At 43.5% G+C, this 20201-nt stretch overlaps 1 protein-coding gene across 2 annotated transcripts in view; it reads right to left on the bottom strand.

Moving 5' to 3' along the window:
• Positions 1-13438: 13438 nt before the first annotated feature.
• LOC115095631 overlaps positions 13439-20201 on the bottom strand; it is a 74701-nt gene continuing 67938 nt past the window's right edge. For both annotated transcript variants that reach the window (XR_003857832.1, XM_029609619.1), the window contains exons 2-3: positions 15996-16086; positions 13439-15394 (exon numbers count right to left, since the gene is read on the bottom strand). Coding sequence is in view for 1 of the 2 variants with exons in the window: in XM_029609619.1 (XP_029465479.1) it covers positions 14880-15394; positions 15996-16086 (606 nt within the window). In the remaining variant the exon portion in view is untranslated. The remainder of the gene's footprint in view (positions 15395-15995; positions 16087-20201) is intronic.

Below are 20201 nucleotides of genomic sequence, written 5' to 3' on the forward strand. Positions count from 1 at the left end.
AAAGAGGTTAGGACTTTTCAGCTTGGAGAAGAGACGACTGAGGGGGGATATGATAGAGGTGTTTAAAATCATGAGAGTTCTAGAACGGGTAGATGTGAATCGGTTATTTACTCTTTCGGATAGTAGAAGGACTAGGGGACACTCCATGAAGTTAGCATGGGGCACATTTAAAACTAATCGGAGAAAGTTCTTTTTTACTCAACGCACAATTAAACTCTGGAATTTGTTGCCAGAGAATGTGGTTCGTGCAGTTAGTATAGCTGTGTTTAAAAAAGGATTGGATAAGTTCTTGGAGGAGAAGTCCATTACCTGCTATTAAGTTCACTTAGAGAATAGCCACTGCCATTAGCAATGGTTACATGGAATAGACTTAGTTTTTGGGTACTTGCCAGGTTCTTATGGCCTGGATTGGCTACTGTTGGAAACAGGATGCTGGGCTTGATGGACCCTTGGTCTGACCCAGTATGGCATTTTCTTATGTTCTTATGTTCTTACTAGGGATGTGAATCGTTTTTGAACGATTAAAATTATCGTCAGATAATTTTAAAATCGTCCAAAATCGTCAGAGTGCATGATACAATACAAATGCCCCCGATTTATCGTCAGGGGCATTTGTATTGTATCGTTAAATAGGGCGCGAGAAAACCGGCACAACAAAAAAACCCTAAAGCCCACCCCGAACCTTTAAAACAAATCCCCCACCCTCCCAAACCCCCCCAAAATGTTTTTAATTACCTGGGGTCCAGTGGGGGGGGTCCCAACACGATCTCCATCTCTCTCTGGCCACGGCTGCGTTGAGAAATGGCGCCGGTGTCCCTTTGCCCTTATCATGTGACAGGGCAAAGGTAGCGCTGGCGCCATTTTGGTTCCTGGCTCCCGACGTCACGCGTTCAGGAGATCGCCCCCGTACCCCCGCTGGACCCCCAGGGACTTTTGGCCAGCTTGGGGGGGGGGCCTCCTGACCCCCACAAGACTTGCCAAAAGTCCAGTGGGGGTCCGGGAGCGACCTCCTGCACGCGGGCCGTATTGTCAATCTTCAAAATGGCGCCGGCGCTACCTTTGCCCTCACTATGTCATACGGGCGACCGTCGCCCATATGACATGGTGAGGGCAAAGGTGGCGCCGGCACCATTTTGCTACCTTTGCCCTCACTATTCCATAAAGCATTCTACTTTTCATCTGTAACTGCTCATACTCAGTGAATTGTCTTCAAATTTCAAGATCCTCCTGTCATCTATGCAGAAGATGACTTGAGATCAAATTCAAAAAATACTGGATGTTCGTAATAGAGGCAAGATTTTTGAATACCTTCTAAGATGGGAAGGGTTCGGCCCCGAATTACATACTTGGGAGCCTCAGACCATTATCGTGGATAAGTGATGCTTCGTCGATTCCATCTTCAAACTCAAACCTGGTACCCGAAGAGGAGACCACCCTTTGAAGAGGGGTACTGTTGTGTCCATCGCTGTCCAACGTCTCTGCTCTGCCCACCTTACCCCGATGGCGACTCCCTTCAGGGTTGATGGAAGGCTAGCTGCTGCGGCGTCTCCAGGCTGTCCTCCTCCAGCGTTCCCGGACCGGCTCGATGCTGCAAGCCGCCATGTTGACCAGATGCCTAAGGGCACACACGTGCGTGCATGGCCCGACTGATGTACCAGCGTTGGCGCAAACCTCAGGGGCATCCCCCTGAGATGACGTCACCAGCTCCAGATATTTAAGGTCTCAGTTTTCACCAACAAGACGAATTAGCAAGGGATTGGTTACCTAGCTTCCTCCTGGTCGCTGCGGATGGAATTTGCTCTCCACAACCCTAGCTACTCTGCCTCCTCAGACTTCACTAGAGGAACCCGCTCCTCGGGGGCCTCGCTCTCTCTTTTTCTTTTCAGGTCGCAGTCCGGAACCGGTACTCGCTAGGGATGTGCAGAGCAAAATTTTATGTTCATATTTTTTATGTCCGAAAGGGGGTCCCACTTGCGGCCAATATGGACATAAAAAAAATCCAATGAGTTGGGTATATGTACATATGTGCAAAAAAAAAATTTAAACCCCCTCACCCTCCTTAATCCCCCCCCAGACTTACCACAACTCCCTGGTGATCGAGCGAGGAGTGAGGACGTCATTTCTGCAATCCTTGGCGAGAAGCATGTGACGTCGGTGGCACGTCGAGTGACGCGGCGTCACGTGATTCCCGGCTCGTTCGCGCCGGACGGCTCGTTCGGCCCAAAAAGAACTTTTGGCCAGCTAGGAGGCCCCCCCAAGCTGGCCAAAAGTTCTTTTTGGGCCGAACGAGCCGTCCGGCGCGAACAAGCCGGGAATCACGTGACGCCGGCGTCACTTGACGTGCCGCCGACGTCACATGCTTCTCGCCAAGGATTGCAGAAATGGCGTCCTCACTCCTCGCTCCATCACCAGGGAGTTGTGGTAAGTCGGGGGGGGGGGGATTAAGGAGGGTGAGGGGGTTTATATTTTTATTTTGGCTCAACAATCGCGATTTCCCACATATCGAACATATCTATGTTCGATATGTGGGAAATCCGATCGTTTATGTCGAATCAATTTTTTAAGTAAAAAAAAAATATGAGTTGCGTTTTACTAATGCGGTCAATCCGAATGCACACCCCTAGTACTCGCTCCTCGAGGGCCCATGTCCCGGACTTGCTCCTGAATACCACCTCTGCTAAGAAGTCATCGCTGCTTACAACATTGTGAGTTTCCATCAATCTCTCAGAGCTTTCCCTGGGTCCAGGTACTCGCTCCTCGAGGGCCTAATGCATACCTTCTCCTGGGCTGCCTTAAGAGACTATTGTGTGAGTGTTACCATCAAGGACTTGTTCCTGGACGCCGCATGCTTTGCCTACTCACTTTCTTAGTTTCTCTACAGTTCAGCCACCTTCCAGAACCTGAGGGTCTACAGCACAGCCGGGCGCTTCCAGCTCACTACTGCCACATTTGGTTGTTTACTATATTGTCTAATAAAAGAACTAGTGTGTGTCTGTCTCCTACACTAAGCCTGACCAGTGGTCCCTCTCCGAATTTTCCCCAAGGGTGTGGTCACCTGCCACTGGTCCAAGAATCCACCCACAACTATTCTAAATAACTACAGATTGCTAAATACCAGCTTTAACAACCGAGCTTTCTGACAGATTTCTCTACAGAGCTTTGTTAACAGATTGACAACAGGTTAGTGGAGTCTAATGACTCCTGCTGGCAGAGGCAGGTGTGCTATATTGGCCCGAATATAAATTGATCATCTTTTATTCAAGGTAGTTTTATAATCGGGCCAATGCAGAATATTGTTATGCCCAGCTACTTATGCTCCTGTCTTCCATAGTAATAATTTATCTTGGGTAAAAATGAGAATGATTTTAGCTTCTGCAAAATGTTCCTGTAACCTTTACTGCTCTCATGTCTTTCCTAGGTGTTCATGTAAAATGAAGACACAAAGTACTGTTCTCAACCATTTTCTTGCACAGTTGGATGTTATCAGCAAATAGATGGAATTCAATATTGAAAGATTGGAAAAGGTTGCAAATAGGTTGGATGTAAATATTGGAAAGGATTGGGAAGAGAACCGAACCCTGAGGCACTCCACAAGTGAGATCTCTGTGTTTGGACACTTTGCTGGCCCATGCCACAGATTGAGTTCTGTTAGCAAGGAATGATTCAAACCATTTCAGGGCCATGCCTTTGACCACCAAATTGCATATGAAATATAATACTCAAGGCAATTTTAAACTTAAACATTTATTTGCAGGTCAGAGGAAATTTAAAAAAATAATGAAAATCAATGTTCATATATGCAGTACATTAAAGAATATATAGGCAAATTTCATTATACATTTTGAACACTAGGGGACACCAGTACCCACTATTATCAGGGCAGAGGAGAAAAAAAAGGAAGGAGCATCCCTCCCTGCCTCTCCAACAATTAAGTGTATGTGAAATATATCTTCAAGCCCAACTTCACATGCAGCATTTAGGCTACAAAGCTTCTCCTAATCAGTTCTAAGTTAATGCAAAACAAAGATCTTGAACTTGGGAACCAGCTGCTCTGTCCTGCAGCTTCAGTAAACTCTCTTGGACTTTAGAAGGTGAAGAAATTCCATGGGCTTTTATACACAGTCTTTCAGGGAATCCAATTTCACTACCCTATCTAGTTATAGCTAAAGTGACAGATTTCAGGGTCACTTATGCACCACAGATCCACAAAATGGCATTGATCCCAGGGTCTCAGTTGCCAGTCCTCTCTATGGGACAGGGTTGATGGCCATGAATTTTGGAAGATTACAGTGAGCCAAAGTAGATTTCTTCGTGCACAACAGGTCCTGAATGCAGTGCCATGGGCCCAGGGTCTGTGAAGTTGCACTGCTCAGGAATGAGGTCTTTGTCTCACTTCATAAAGAGGTAAATCTCTGCATATTAAGTGCACTCGTGCAAAAAATGGCATTGCTAAAATGTGTGACTATAAAAAAAGTTGGACTGTTAGTAAAACTCTGGCAGACTGTTAATAAAGCAAAGTTGCTTATCTGTAGCAGGTGTTCTCTGAGGACACCCCGAAAATAGTCCCAAAGTGGGTGACACATCCTGGGCTCTGTCAGATGATATCTTCCCTTGTGGAGCTACCAGAGCTTTCTTTCATGGTCTGCTGAGCATGTGTGGGATGTCCCGTGTCATCACCATCAAGTGGGGCTCCTTTCTCTTCTATATATTAGCTTCAGCTTGATGGTCATTTCTTGGGGAGGGGGGTGGATTTGTGTGGACGGTATCCTGCTGTCACAGAGAACACATGTTACAGGTAAGCCACTTTGCTTTCACTGAGGACAAACTGCATAGTCATTCCCCAAAGTGGGAATCCCTAGCTACAGGTTATCTTCAATTTAAAAAGGGAAAAAGAAAGGTCAAAAGACATTTTTTGGTTGGGAATCATCTATTTTGTTTAAATACTGTAGATAGATTTTGTGAGGAAAAATGCATAATTTCCAAACCAAAAGACAGGTTAGGGATCTTTAACTCCCAGAGTAAGGCAGAAGTTAGAAACCATAGGGATGGCTATATTTCTCAGCCTCCTTCAAGGTAATGGAGGAAATCCTAGGGGTCTCTGAGAGTATAGGAGCTGTGCGAGTGGAAGTCTTGTGAATAGGGAGAATGAGGCTTCCAACTTATGTCTGACTACTCAGCTACTAAAATTAGAGGAGAAACAGTCATAGGAGGAAAGGGAGGAGACTCACTGGAGAAGAAACCTGAGCTTAGAAACTATGAAGAGAGAAACTGCTGAGATAACAAACTCTGTGGAGGAAAGCTGCAAGGGAAAGTAAAAGGAACCTAGGGAAATTGGAAAAAGCCTTTGTGCTCAGGAAAGCAATAGTGAACTAACACCAGATGAGGATTGGTTTCTCCCAGTATATGTAAAGAGGATTTTTATCTGGTTTACTTTTCTAAAGACAATAGTTGGGGGTGGTGGAGCATTTCAGCTGTCGCTACTCAGGGTGTTTTTTGCCAAGAAGACAGAAATTTTATTTAGTGAAGGATCCTATTTAAAAGGGAGAAAAGGTTGTGTTTAAATTTGATGAACTGATATTGGTCCTGAGTTAAACAGGGCTGGGGCGGGTATTAACTCTACTAAATGAAATTGGAGCTGTTAAGCAGTGGGATTTAAGTTCTCTAAACTGATATTGATCATGGTAAAGCAGCTGTGTATATATATTGGCTATGGTTATTATGGGAACCAGACGGTTCACTCACTGTGAAACTTCATATCGCTGTTATGCCAAATTATTGTAACTTATAAAATATTTTTTATTGTTTGATACTGTTCGATAAACCTACACGCCAAGTGGAAATCCCTTTACTCGATATTGAAGACATTTTTTGTGAGGGGTTGGAAGGGTCTCATATAACCGTGTAGGCAACCCTGCCTTTTTCAAGCATATTATAATCATAGACCTACCAACCTCCTCCGTTTTTTTATGTGTATCTATAGTGAATATGTGTTGTTAAAACTTCAATAAACTTCTTCTATATTCAAAGTTCAAAATTGTATGATGACATCCGGAAGGTATCTCCTGAAGAGATTGATAAACAGTATTCCCTGATGTTTCCAAATACCACGACACCACCACTCATGCTCTGTTGGGTGTGATCTTATAAATTGTAAGTAACTATCTTTCTATAGAGAACTAACTCTTTTTTATATTCTAGATCACACCTCCCAGACTATAAATGTCCCAACATGTACATGTTTCGGACGATACACGTCCTTCCTCAGGGGATGTTCCGGCGGGTGATGTCTGACCCGCTGTTGAAAAACGAAAATTGAAAATTACTTTCAGTTTTTCTGCTCCATCAATGGGGTACCTCTACCGGCACCCGGTAGAGGTACCCCATTGATGGAGCAGAAAATCTGAAAGATTTGGTGGGAGATTGCGTCAAGGAAGGAAAGCGATTCAAAAATGGAGACGTCTCCATTCAAATTTAAGGGAAGTAATTTTCAATTTTCGTTTTTCAACAGCGGGTCAGACATCACTCGCCAACTTCAGATCATTAGACACTTTCACCCCAAGGTCTCTCTCCTGTTCCATGCATATCCCGTCTCATTCTCTCCACTCCTTCCGGCGTGTCCACTTTGTTGCAGATCTTAGTGTCGTCTGCAAAAAGACAAATCTTACCTTCTATCCCGTCCACAATGTCGCTCACAAATATATTGAACAGGACCGTTTCCAACACCGATCCTTGTGGTACACCGCTTAAAACCGCTCTCTCTTCAGAGAGAGTTACATTTACCATCACACATTGTCTTCTGTCCTTCAACCAGTTTACAATCTAGGCCACCACCTCGGCACTCACTCCTAAGCTTCTTATTTTATTCACCAGTCTCCTGTGCGGGACCATATCAAAAGCTTTGCTGAAATCCAAGTAGATGACATCAAGTGCTCTTCCTTGATCCAATTCCTTGGTTACCCAGTCAAAAAAGTCAATCAGATTTGTCTGACAGGACCTTCCCCTGGTGAATCCATGCTGCCTGTGGTCCAGCAATTGTCCCTACTGTAGATATTTCACTATTCTCTCTTTCAACAGTGACTCCATTACTTTTCCCCCCACCGAAGTGAGGCTAACTGGTCTGTAGTTACCAGCCTCTTCTCTGTTCCCACTCTTGTGAAGCGGGACCACCACCGCTCTTCTCCAATCACTCGGCACCACTCCTGTTTCTAGGGATCTATTGAACAGGTCACACAGTGGACCTGCCAGCTCATCTCTGAGCTCCCTCAGTATCCTGGGATGAACCTCATCAGGCCCCATGGCTTTGTCCACTTTCAGTTTCTCCAGCTCTTCCCATACATTTTCTACTGTAAATCGAGTTACATCATCTCCATTCCCCTCCAGTTCCTTTTTAATCAGCGACGGTCCTTCACCAGGGTCCTCTTTAGTGAACACAGAACTGAAGTATTCGTTTAATATTTCTGCAATTTCTTCATCTCTCTCCACACATTGATCCTTTCCTCCTTTCAATTTCACTATACCACTTTGAACTTTTCTCTTTTCACTGATGTATCTGAAAAATGTTTTGTCACCTCTCTTTATCTCCTTGGCAATCCTCTCTTCTGCTTGACGTTTTGCAGTCTTGATTAATTTCTTCGTCTCCCTCAGTTATATCAGATATTCTTCTTTGTGCTCCTCTCTTTGGGTCTTTTATATTTCTTGAACGCTGTTCTTTTAGCCTTTATTTTGTCAGCCACCTCCTTTGAGAACCAGATAGGTTTCACTTTTCTTTTGCTTTTCTTTACTTTTCTAACATATAGATTAGTTGCCTTGGTAATTGCTCCTTTTAGATGGGTCCACTGTTGATCCACATCTCTCTTGTTCTCCCAGCCTTTTAGTTCTTCCTCCAGGTACTTCCCCATTTCATCAAAGTCCGTGTTTTTGAACTGCAAAACTTGGGTCTTTGTGCTTCTTTTCTGTATCCTTTTTGTGATATTAAACCATACCATTTGATGATCACTGGTGCTGAGGTGGGTGCCCACCTGGACATCAAATGATGTCCAGGCCTGCGATACTTTAGAAAATGAGGCCCTATGAGTGCTAGGGTCTGGATGTTTCGTTATAATACACTAACCAAACTAATTCTCTGATGGGCATTTCCTAAAGGAATATAAATCAAATCTGTCTCAGTCAAAAAGAAGCCTTGACTAACAAAGTTCCCCAGTTCCTTCTTAGTTTCAGTAAAGTCTTTTTGACTAGAGGAATTGGAAGATACACAGAGACAGAAGACTATTTCCTCAAAACAGGAAAACAGCATCTGATGTTATTTTGCCCTTCTGGAGCAGTAATCTGGAACCTCCATGTTCAGTAAAGTCACAAGATATCATGTTGCCACCTCTCTGTTCAGAGACCATTCCTGGTAGTCTAGAAATAAACTGAATTGCCCACCAGAACATTCTCTTTTCTTGCCAGATATGTTCTTGAACTGTTCATCAGATACATCGAACCCTTTGAATTACATATGTTCTTGAACTGTTCATCAGATACATCATTTTCATTTTACTGGCTCAGTAAGCCCTTTGATTTATAGGTGCCTTGAATGGACATTTGATATAATAATACCGTTTCTAATTTTGAAAAAGGTCTCCTTCACAGCAAAGCACAGCAAATGATTGAGAAGACCGAATGATCTCACTTGCCATAGGAGATACGCTGTCTGGCTTGCTGATGTGGTCCATTATAAAAAGAACATACACATAAATAATTCACATCACATATTTTTTAATAAAGTAAAAGTAAAATAATAAAAATAGTAAAAGAAAAAATATAGATAGTTGTTCAGAATTAATTCATCCAATAGTTTATCAGCTTATGGGTAGCAACATTTTTTAGTAACTCTTATTGATTCCCCTTTCATATGGAAATGTGCCAAGGGAATGATATGAAACTTTAGAGGCCCCAACATTCTCAGCACGTTCCAGTGCTAATGCTTCATAATTTCTTCCACTACGGACATCAAGATGATGATCCTTTCTGTGGGGAATAAGGCTCTTGCCAGAGTCTTGTTCAGTAGAGTTTCTATTAATTCAAATTAAGATGTTATGCTTAAATGGAATAACTTCAAAAGAAACTGTATAGCCACATTAATTATCCACTAAATATCAACATCCATAGGTGAAACAGATTTTTTGTATTCATATAAATGACCTCATATATAGGCATGTTGTGTAATGCTAAAAAGCATATAGAGTAGTATATATCATATATCAGTATACTGATTGGCATACTACTCTATATGCTTTTTAGCATTACACAACATGCCTATATATGAGGTCATTTATATGAGTACAAAAAATTCTGTTTCACTATGGGTGTTGATAATTAGTGGATAATTAATGTGGCTATACAGTTTCTTTTGAAGTTATTAGCGTCAACTGTTTCCACTCGTTATATATTTTTTTTGAGAGGTTGCTCTTGACATGCTTAAATGGAATTACAGGTAATTTAAAACAAACTCTAGCAACTCCATCACCCAAATGGTTTTGCTCAAGGATTCTTTCATACCTTCTGAAGATGTGCTTTTGACCAGCTAATCATCCAGAAAGGGAAACATATGCATCCCCAGGTTACAAGGATGTGCCACCACCACTGCTAGATATTTGGTAAAGACCCTGTTAGGGAGAATGTGAGGAACTCCCTCAGAACACTTTAAAGGACCTAGTGCAGCTATCTGTTTCAGTCCTACTTAAGTCCCAACCCAGCAAGGGATTCTGGGATAGGGTGGAGCATTGCAAGTAAGGATAAGAGACCAGGACCAGAAGGATGAGGGAGACTCAGGGAGAGAGTCAGAAGCCTCTAGAATACAAACTGTAAGTTACAATTATTTGTTAAAGTGCTCAGACCAACTAACTGTTTTGTTTATTATTGCTTAACAATAAAGATACTTCTAAAGATTGTTGCCAGAGTCCAGCCTGGAGTCTGTTCTCTGGCTAATCCTAACTACTCAGCATCACATATGGTGACAGTAGTGGGATCACTTGCCTAAGTAGGAAGCACAGGCAAAGCCCACAACTGCAGCAGAGAAAAAAAAATCCTACATAGTTTTTTTTTTTCTGTTTCTCCTGGGACCTCCCAGTTTCACTCTCCCAACTGAAGCTACAACAGACTAAGGGGTGTAGCCTTGCCTGTGCAGTCAGAGGTCAAACAGTGAGTCAGGAATGAACAGGCTAGCAGGTTCTTTTGTTTTTTCTCACTCTCCTGTCTGGAGAGATACCCAGTGGGGAAGTGCTTCAGAAAGTAAGGAAGATGGCGTAAGTGATCCAGACCCTTGCTACAGGGCAGCAACAATTGCAGAACACCATACACACTCAACTTGACTAACTGCAAGTGCTGTGAGAACAACTTGTGCAGGAAAACGCAATGTTAACTCAGGTAGCATAGTTAGTGCAGACCATTGTGTCTAGTTTAATCCAGACTAATATGTTACCTCACATCCTGTTTAAAATGAAGGCAGGTGGGAACCCAGAGGTCTTCATGACCTCTGGGTTCCCACCTGCCTTTGAGAAACCTGCCCACCTTTTGACTTGACCCAAAGCCAATTGGAATACATTCTTGGCTAACTTACTCAGGGCAGAAGACAAGCAGGCTTCCAAGCAACCAGCCCAGATGGAATGGCTACATATGCGGAAGTCAAGGCCGCTATCCTGGAGAGAGCTGAGTATATCTCAGAAACATACCAGCAGCAGTTCCAACGGGATTCCTGCAGCCCGAGGAGAGCCCCCGAAGTCTGCATCATTGTCTGAAGGATCCCAGCTGGAAGTGGCTACAGTCGGAGGCAAAGACTGGCCTCAAAGTAGCTTCTGGAACAATTCTTAGAAGGGCTCGACTAGCCTATGTGAAATATGGTCTGCCAACATACAGGGTTCACATTGGAAAGAGCTCTAGAAGTGGCGGACGCCTTCCACCAGGCACAGTTAATGCCTGATGTGGTAAAGAGGCAAGAAAGACACCCTGCACAAACTTCTTGGTGAAACACAGAGAATGAAGCTTCCTGACAGCAACCCTCAGAAACAGAGAACTCATCTTCTGTTATGGACGTCAGCTTACTGACCCAGCTAACATTAGATTGTAAAGTCTCTGGGGATAAAGGAAAAACTCCAAAGCAGGAAAATTTCTCTCCCCAGAAGAAGAAAAGTACCTCAGGGAGTTCAAATCAGCCCAGGAACGAAACTATGTACTATTTTTCCTTGTGTGACCTTTGTGCGGGGTATGTTCTTCAGGAGGACCACTGCCTATTTAGAAAGGCCGAAAATAAAGAGCCCTCAAAGAAAATGACTAAAGGCAAAGACAAACTCACACAGTGGGCATGCTCTTTTTGTAAAGCATAATGTCAAAGAGCATAATGTCAAACAGGCCGATGCAATACAGACACGTTTAAACTGTGCATCCAAACTGTGTATCCGCTGTTTCAACGCACACACAGCCCTCTCCAGGACGCTTGGTGCAGTATTCAAATGAAACACAAATGAAAAATGGGGCCAAAAAAGAGCGGTGGTCAAAAAAAGAGTGTCCGTAGCGCGACCCATTTATTGCATCGGACATCCATATAGCATCACACATGTGCCATGTGGATGTGTAGTTCTATCAAAAGGACATACAGTCAAATGGAACATGGGAAATGTTTATTGGAAATGTATTATTATTTTGAAATTTAACATTGTTCCCCCAATGTGACATCATGCTGTGAGCCATAAGCCTGCCTGGGGGATATATAAATCACTGCTGGGATTCTGATTTTGCTTTTGTGCTCAGTTCAAATTGGATTAATATTATGAACTGGTGCCTGGCATTTCTATTCACTATTTCAGAAAGATCGACCTTGCTTCATTTTCAACAGGTAAAAGGTATTTAATTTTGTTTTTCCTAGGTGAACAACATGGCCAAGCAATACGTGGATGTGGACGAAAGTAGCAGGATTTGGACGTCCGTTACGGTCCTGTACCTGGACGCCCAAGTCCTTTATGTTGACAAAAGGAGCAGGACTTGGGCATCCATTATGGGCCTGTACTTGGACGCCCCTTTCCTGGACATTTAGGAAAGTAACAGGACTTCAGCGCTGTTACAGGCCTGTACCCAGTCGCTCCTTTCGTGGACATCCAATCCGGATGCCCAAGTCCAGGACATGATAAAGGAGCAGGACTTGGACTGCCATGAAGTGCATTGCCAGGGGTCTGTACATGGACACACAAATTATGGACGACCTTCCTTTAAATGATTGTTTTCCCCAATCTGTTCATGCTATTCATGTAGCCTGCTTCTTTATCCTTCCATAAACTGCATGTTTTCCTATCTGTTAATGCTACCCATGTAACTTGCTTCTTTGTCCCTCCGTTAATTATTTTTGCCATTCATTAACTGTTGAACATTCCTATCTATGTGGCAGGTTTGTAGGAATCATTTTTGGAAAGTTATATTGATATTGATTAGTGAACAGAAGTTATTCCTACATATTATCTTGAATGACAAAGAAATTTTGATTAACCACACTCTGACGTATGTGATGCTTTCATTTGCATTCACAGTTCTGACAAGCAGAGGCTAACATCATCATGGCAGAAAAACAAACCTTTGCTCAGGTGGAGGCCAGGAAGCGCAGGCAGGCCCCAGCGGTTGCCAAGCACCACAGAAGCGAACAAGTGATGCTCATTTCTTGGACGCTGAGAAGTAACTGCTTTGCCGGGCCATGTGTGATAACTACAAAGTGGTCTTCCGATCAAAGGCTTCCTCTTCTGCCAAGAAAAGGATTTGGGAGTGGATCGCACTTTTAAGTTGGCTCCCTGTCGGTCAAGAACAGAAATGTGAAACAAATCCAGCATTGCTGACGTGACACACGAAGGGAGGTTAAAGAAAAAGCCTCCAAAATTGAGGAGTCAGACTGCAGAATGGTGGTGGGCCACCATGCAATATAGTTTTGAGTTGACCCCCATCCTGAGCGCTCTGAATCTAGAGGTCATGGATGGTATGCATGCACCGTATGGATGCAACACAGGGCCAAGTGAATGTATGATTTTTAAATGTACTACCATATTTGCATTTGATGTTTTTCTTTTGGGCGCTTGGGTGGTAACAGTTGAGAACTATATAAAGAACTTCAGCTTGTGTTTCTCTATCTTTCTCCACAGATCAAGGAGTAAACAATGTGGCAGATGGCATGGAAGGAGAAACAGTCTCCTCCAACACCGGAATTCACATTTTCAGTGTCAACTGTATCACCCTGCCAACACAGCCCACTTGTTGAGAAGACTCAGCCCAAGGTCCCTTTCTCAGTGACCCTGTTGGAGGTAGTATCAGAAACTCAGGGAGCTGAGATGACAGCGGTACCGGATTACCTGGAAGAGGCAATCATATTAATTTATATTTTATTGACATTTAACATATTATTTTCAAGAAAATACATCTCTTGATTTGGAAACAGAGATACAACATAATGGCCTATTCTATAACATATTATACTTAGATATAATAAGGAAAATCTAACAGAAACATAATTAAACTTCCAGGCCATTAGGGTCTCAACCAAAGTCCCCAGTGTAAGATCCAAGATTTAAACCTAAGGAAAGACAAATTGTATCATTACAATTTACTCATATAAGAAAAAGAAGCTGTTATTTAAGGTACAAATTATTTCACTTGTGGACTTATATCTTATTTGCACTCACGTAATTGGAGAAGAGCTGCCAGGTAAAGAATTTTTATCAACTAGAAAGGCCGAAAACTGGTTAGGTTGAAAGAAAACATAAGATTGACCATGGTATTTTATAAGGAACTTGCAACAAAAACATGGCACCTATTTCGATAACCCTGGGCCTTAACAGTAAAAACTGTTTCCTTCTTTTTTGTGTGGAAGAGGCAATCATTAGCATCGATGGGCTGGGCGCAAACTTTGTGGCCGATCTGATGTCACGTCAGAAGCAGCATGACAAGTCTGTCATCCAGGGTTGGCAGTCAATACACTCGGTACTCCTAGAAATGCATAAGGACATTGCAGTGGCAGTGGCTACTATGGCCAGCCTGATGGATGAACTAATCAGCACCATCCAGGATGTAGCCAGTGCCTTGAGGTCAGAGAACCACCCATGAGTTTCTTCTCTTTGCCTAATAAAAGATTTTTTGTTGTGTGTAAACATTGAGTTACATCTCTTATTTATGGGCTCAGGTTTAGACAAAGGGAAGATGTCTGTCTTGCACTGGCTGAGGCCAAGGTCATGGCAAAGTACCACATCCTAGGCCTGGATCAAAGGCTTACTGATGGATACTCACTGGACTGGGTAAGTGGGGGCCGGGGGGGGGGGGGGGGAATCGCCTGGGCCCAGAGGAAAAATAAATACTCTACAGCACTGGTTTGCCAAACATTTTTGTTTCATGGCACACTTGCAACAGGGCCCACTTCATTGTGGCACAATATCCACTTCCCCATCAACACTTTCTCTTCTCTTCACTCTCTCTCTGCCACATGGCATCATAGCTGTCTCCCTTCCCTCTTCCCCCAGCATCATAATCATGTCTCTCCCCTGGTATCATCATCTTCCCTTCCCTATCCCAACTCCTCACTGACATCAGCATCATCACCTTCCCTCTCCCAATATCTCTTCCCTCTGTTGTACACCAAATCTTCTGTGGTACTAGGCTGTCATCCACCCTACTACAATCATTGCAGGACAACCACAAACATTTTAAAACAAATTCTATTTTTTCTTAATTAACAGAAATTAAATATACTTTAAATAATCAAAAAATATAAAATATATTAAGAATTTAACATAAAGAAAACAATAGAAAAGGAGGGGTTGGGATGGAGGAGGGATGGGGTTAGGGTCCCTGGGAGACAAGGAGGAGTGTTGCCACTAGGGAGATGGTGGCCAGCTTGGTTGGACTTGGCCCATGGCCACAAGTAATTGAGCTCCAGCTATAAATCTGGGCAGCTCAATCACTTGCTCCTGGCCACGCCTCAGGTCCACCAAGTTGGCCGCCAACTGCACCATGAGCCTTTTGACACAGTCCAGACTCTGGATCAACCGGACCTGTGGAGCCAGCACAGCATTCAAGCGTGCCATGATGGGAGAAGGCATGCCTTCCTCCCATTGCCCTTCCTCGGGTGCTGAGGCTGCCTCCTGGAACCTGTGAGCTGCTGATGCTTCTTCTCCAGAGAGCCCTTCACTGTCATTGGTGACGACAACCTCCTCGGCCTCCAGGGACAGGGGGGTGGGAGAAACAGGCCCCAGTGTGGGCGAAGGTGACGGTGCTGTCTCTTCTTTGAGTGGAGGTGGCAGTGGCGATGACGCCTCTTGTTCCAGCAAAGGTGGTGGTGCCACCTGTCCATCCTTCTCCTCTTCTTCCTCCTTTAATGTGCTGGAGGTGTCTGAAATGATAAATATAAAAGCGTTACTAACATTAAACAGAGGGGAAGGGGTACAGAAGGGAGGTCTGGAGGGAAGTCTGGAGGGAATTAGTTGTCAAGATTTATCAATTGTACACTATAGATAGAGACAAACTGAATTTCTAGCAAACCTATAATTTCCACGAGTGACTATTATTATTTACCTTATAAAACTTATGGACTGCAAGCTTCCTACAATTTATATAGGATTCAGTGAAAACATACTTAAAGTACAATTGAACTCTTACTGGATGATGCCATTTTAATTTCTTTCGAAGGAGTCTTTGCATGCAACAATGTAAACATTGTGACCAACAATCAAAATATTTCCCTATACCTTACCGGCAGCCCTGTATTACTTGCTGCACATGTGTTAGTTTTTCAGAGAAACCTACACATCCAGTCAACCTACACATTTTGCTACAGTAGTCAATCTGCCCTAATATTAGGGAACAAAGTACTGTTCTAGACATATCCATTGGTATTAATTATTTCAATAGCTTAAGCATCTTTATTTTTTAGAATGCTGTTTTCACTATTTGTCTGGGGTTTCATGCCCAGATGTGAATCCAAATATACTCACCATCCCGCGGCCCACGTTGGGCACGGAGGCCCTGGAGCCACTCGCATTCATCCCCCCTGAGCTTCCGGGCCCTCTTCTTCAATGCCTCCACCTGGTAGGTACAATTTAAAAAAATTTAAAATTGAACAGTCCCTGTGGGCTTTAAAATCTAGAAACATTAGCATATTTTTATACATTTGAATCTGGAGTGAAAAACATAGCCACAATAATGAACAAATGTGCTAAGGATTGTCTATGCTATGATTCTTGCTTTTAAACTCTATTATAATCTAGGGATGTGAATTGTTTTGCTGACCATTGAAAATATCGGACAATATTTTCAAATTCGTCAAATATCAGGGGGTCCCCGAAAGTGATAGGAGAACCCCGATGAAATTTTCGTGGGGTTCTCTTATCGTTTTGGGGGAGTGGAAAGAAAGGGCACACAAAAACAACTTCCAAACCCACCCTGACCCTGTAAATCTCATTATTTAGAATCGCCCACTCTCCCGACCCCCCCAAAACTTTTCTAAAGTACCTGGTGGTCCAACGGGGGTCCCAGGAGTGATTTCCCGCTCTCGGGCAGTCGACTGCAAGTAATCAAAAATTTTAAAGATGGAACCGGCCGTCCATTGCTCCTACCATGTGACAGGGGCCAGCCAATGGCACCGATAGCCCCTGTCACATGATAAGGGCAAAGGGCCATCGATGCCATTTTGTTACTGGCAGCCGAAGGCCCGAGAGCGGGAGATTGTTCCCGGGACCCCCGCTGGACCACCAGGTACTTCATAAAAGTTTGGGGGGGGGGGGTCTGGAGGGGGGGAAAATTCTAAATAATTAAATTTAAAGGGTCGGCATGAGTTGTTTTTTTTTACAGCTTGCGACAGCCAAAAATAAATGCTCAGAACCACGGGAACGAAGATTTCCTGCGGTTTTTTTTACGAACCCGATACCGGAAACGAGTCCGGTACTGATTCACATCCCTATTATAATCCTTCCCCCTCCCCAACTTACAAGTTCCTGGGGAAAAAGGACAAGTTCCTGGAGGAAAAGTTCATAAACTACTATTGGCCAAAGATTTGGAGGAGCCACTGCTTTTCCCAGATATAAGCAAGAAGGTTTGGACTTATTTTTTTGGGATCCTATTGGGTATTTGGGACCTGAATGTCCACTGTTGGAGACAGGATGTTGGATTGACCCAGTATGGGATTTCTTATGTTTTTATCCTGGAGAATACCAACATGCACTATTGAAAATTTACTTTTTAAATATTTCCGATTTTTTCTTTTCAGCCATAATCATGTAGCATATATATTAGGTATGGTACATAAATTAATTTTTTACTCTGTTGTATATACAGTGCAGAGAAAAGTTTCTAAACCCCAAATAAAAGAATTATTACTTTTTACTATGATACCCTTGTTTAACTGAGGACCTGCGAAAAAGAGTCATTGATGTTCATCTGCCTGGACAGGATTACAAAACCATTTCTAAATACTTCAGGCTCCATCCAGCCACTGTGAGACAGTCTGTAAATTGAAAAATGTGAACATTACAATGACTCTGCCCAGGAGCAGACATGCTGTCAAGATCATCCCAAGAACAAACCAAAAAATCATCCATAAAGTCAGAAAGAACCCCAGACTAACATCTAAATTCTGCAAGCCTCTCTCACAGTAGCTGATCAAAGGGCTCATGAATTGACCATCAGGAAAAAGCTGAAGAGGAATGGACCCTATTATAATCCTCCACACCCCCCCCCCCCCCCTACCTCCTAGCTTACCTGCCTTGGAAAGGAGACCTGGGCATTAAAACTCGCCCTGAGCACCAGCCAGGCTGCATCTGCCCACTCTTGGTCCTGCCAGTGCCCAGGGCGAAAAAATAGGTGCTGTTCTTTGGCCACGATTAGCTATGCAAGGAGATGGATGTCGCTGTCAGAAAAATTGGGTGCTGTCTTGGCATTTTTGCCAATGTACAAGGCCCTACACAAAATGAATGTCTGGGTGTGGCTGCAGAGGACAGACATCCTAGATCATGTGCTGAAAAGACCACACCCACTTGGACATCCATTATCTGCATCACGGGCCTAAACGGACACCCAGAACTTAAGTGTATATCGCAAGGGCCGTAAACGGATGCCCAAGGCATAGACATTGCTGCAAGGCCTGTTTACAGACCCCCAAGTCCTCCACTTTGCAGACATCCAGGACTTGAGCATCCATTAAGGCCTATGTCCACACACGTCCAAATCTTGGATGTCTCTGCAAGGCGCTGGACTTGGGAGCCTTGTTAATTATTTTATTAATTAAGATTGCATTGTTATTATGTCAGGTTGGTGTTTTTTGTAATAAAGTTGATAATTTGAAATGTATTTTATTATTTTGTACCACCCCTTGGGTAACATGTTTTATTAAGCATCCCACCACACACAACAGGTTATCAAGCAAGGTGATAGGCTGTGAAGAAAGGGATGCCAATGCTGGGGCTTGTGAGATGGTAAGGGGATGCATGCCAGTGATGGGATTTGTAGAAAGAATGAGAGGATGCATGCCAGAAATGGGAGTTGGTGATAGCACAAAGGGACACATGCCAGCGATGGGAATTGGTGGTTCCTTGAGTGAGGGATGCCCACACTTGCGAGGATGTTACAGACATTCGGACACAGGTACATTAATCTAGTGTCCGTTATAGAAATTCAATTAATTTATTGGTACAATTAGAAAAAATTGAAGAAAACATATCAAAGAAAGGTTGGGTTCTTGGTCGATCCATTGGCCTCCGATTAAAGCTCCTGAAATAAAACGTAAAACAGGATTTAGATTTCCACAAGCCAACGATGGGAGCTGGTGAGAGGGGGAGGGGACACATATCAGCAATGGCAGTTGGTGGGAGCTTGTGCAAGGGATGCCCATACTTGTGAGGATGTTAAGGACACAGGGATCACAGGTACAAAAATTCACAGGACAGACTCCATTAAAGAAATTCAATAAATTTACTGCTATAATAAAAAAAAAACCCACAAAAATTTTGCATAAGCAGTTTGTTGATTCCAGACAGGATCAATATCTTCAAAGAGGAGCAGGGTTATTGGTATCATTGATAACAACTTACATGAGAAATAATCAGCAATAATCCTTCGGTGAACCTCTGAGCTTTTCACTGTGTTGTCCACCTCAGCTGCTTGTTCTAGAGGTGGATCTGGCAGCAAGTGTTCTGCAACCTCCGCTTCCAGCCCGAAGCGCAAAGGAATGTTATGCAGCACGCAGCAGGCCATAACAATGCTTGTGACCTTTTCAGCACTGTACTGCAGGGCACCACCAGTCCAGTTCAAACATACGAATCACCTTTTCAGTATGCTGAATGTCCGCTTAATGACATTTCTTGTGCTGGTATGTGTCTCCTTATACTGTCTTTCAGCCACAATATGCGGGGACAGGAATGCAGTAAGCAACCATGGCCTACAGCCATAGCCGCCATCACCTTTAAAGAGGTAACCAATATTGCTTAAAAAGCACTAGTGAGACATCACCACCACCATGACTCTATATGGCATATACATACACTCATTTTATAAACCCACCCCCCTACCAATACTTTCATAACTAAACAGTACACAATGACATACATCTTTTTTAAGAATGTGTCAATGTTTTCGAGCATGCCTCCATCACACCTGGCAGTCTATAACCCCTGTCCATAACAATGTTACTTACTGAGCAGTCAGCCATCACCGTATCTTCCCTGCAGGAAATGGATTCCAAGCAACAAATGGGCAAGGATATAGGAATCATGGCAGCTCCCAGGAAACCTTGACACTGCATTCAGTATTCAAAGATGTGCATCACATACAACCTGCACATTCATGGAATGGAATTGCTTGTGGTTGCGGAATGAACTCTCCTGTTCCCACTTCGGGGTCAATGTGATATTAGTGCAGTCTATTGCACTCAACACATTGGGTATCCCAGCTATTTCGAAGAACCTATGCCGAATCTCCTGAAGTTGCGCTGGGTCCTCTGGATAGTAGATGTACTGCTTCATCATCGCCCTCAAGACTTGTCCGATGTGCCATGAGATTGAGGACTAATCCATCCCCATTATGCTCTTTCAGGCTGATGCAATATTGGGTGTTCCAGTTAGCGTACCCCTATATGCTCATTGGACGCAAGTTTTGAACATGCTAGACATATGCCCAATACAATACCGGGATTAGCATGTCCAGGAGGC

The sequence above is a fragment of the Rhinatrema bivittatum genome, chromosome 7 (genome assembly GCF_901001135.1).
Source record: "Rhinatrema bivittatum chromosome 7, aRhiBiv1.1, whole genome shotgun sequence".
NCBI lineage: Eukaryota > Metazoa > Chordata > Amphibia > Gymnophiona > Rhinatrematidae > Rhinatrema > Rhinatrema bivittatum.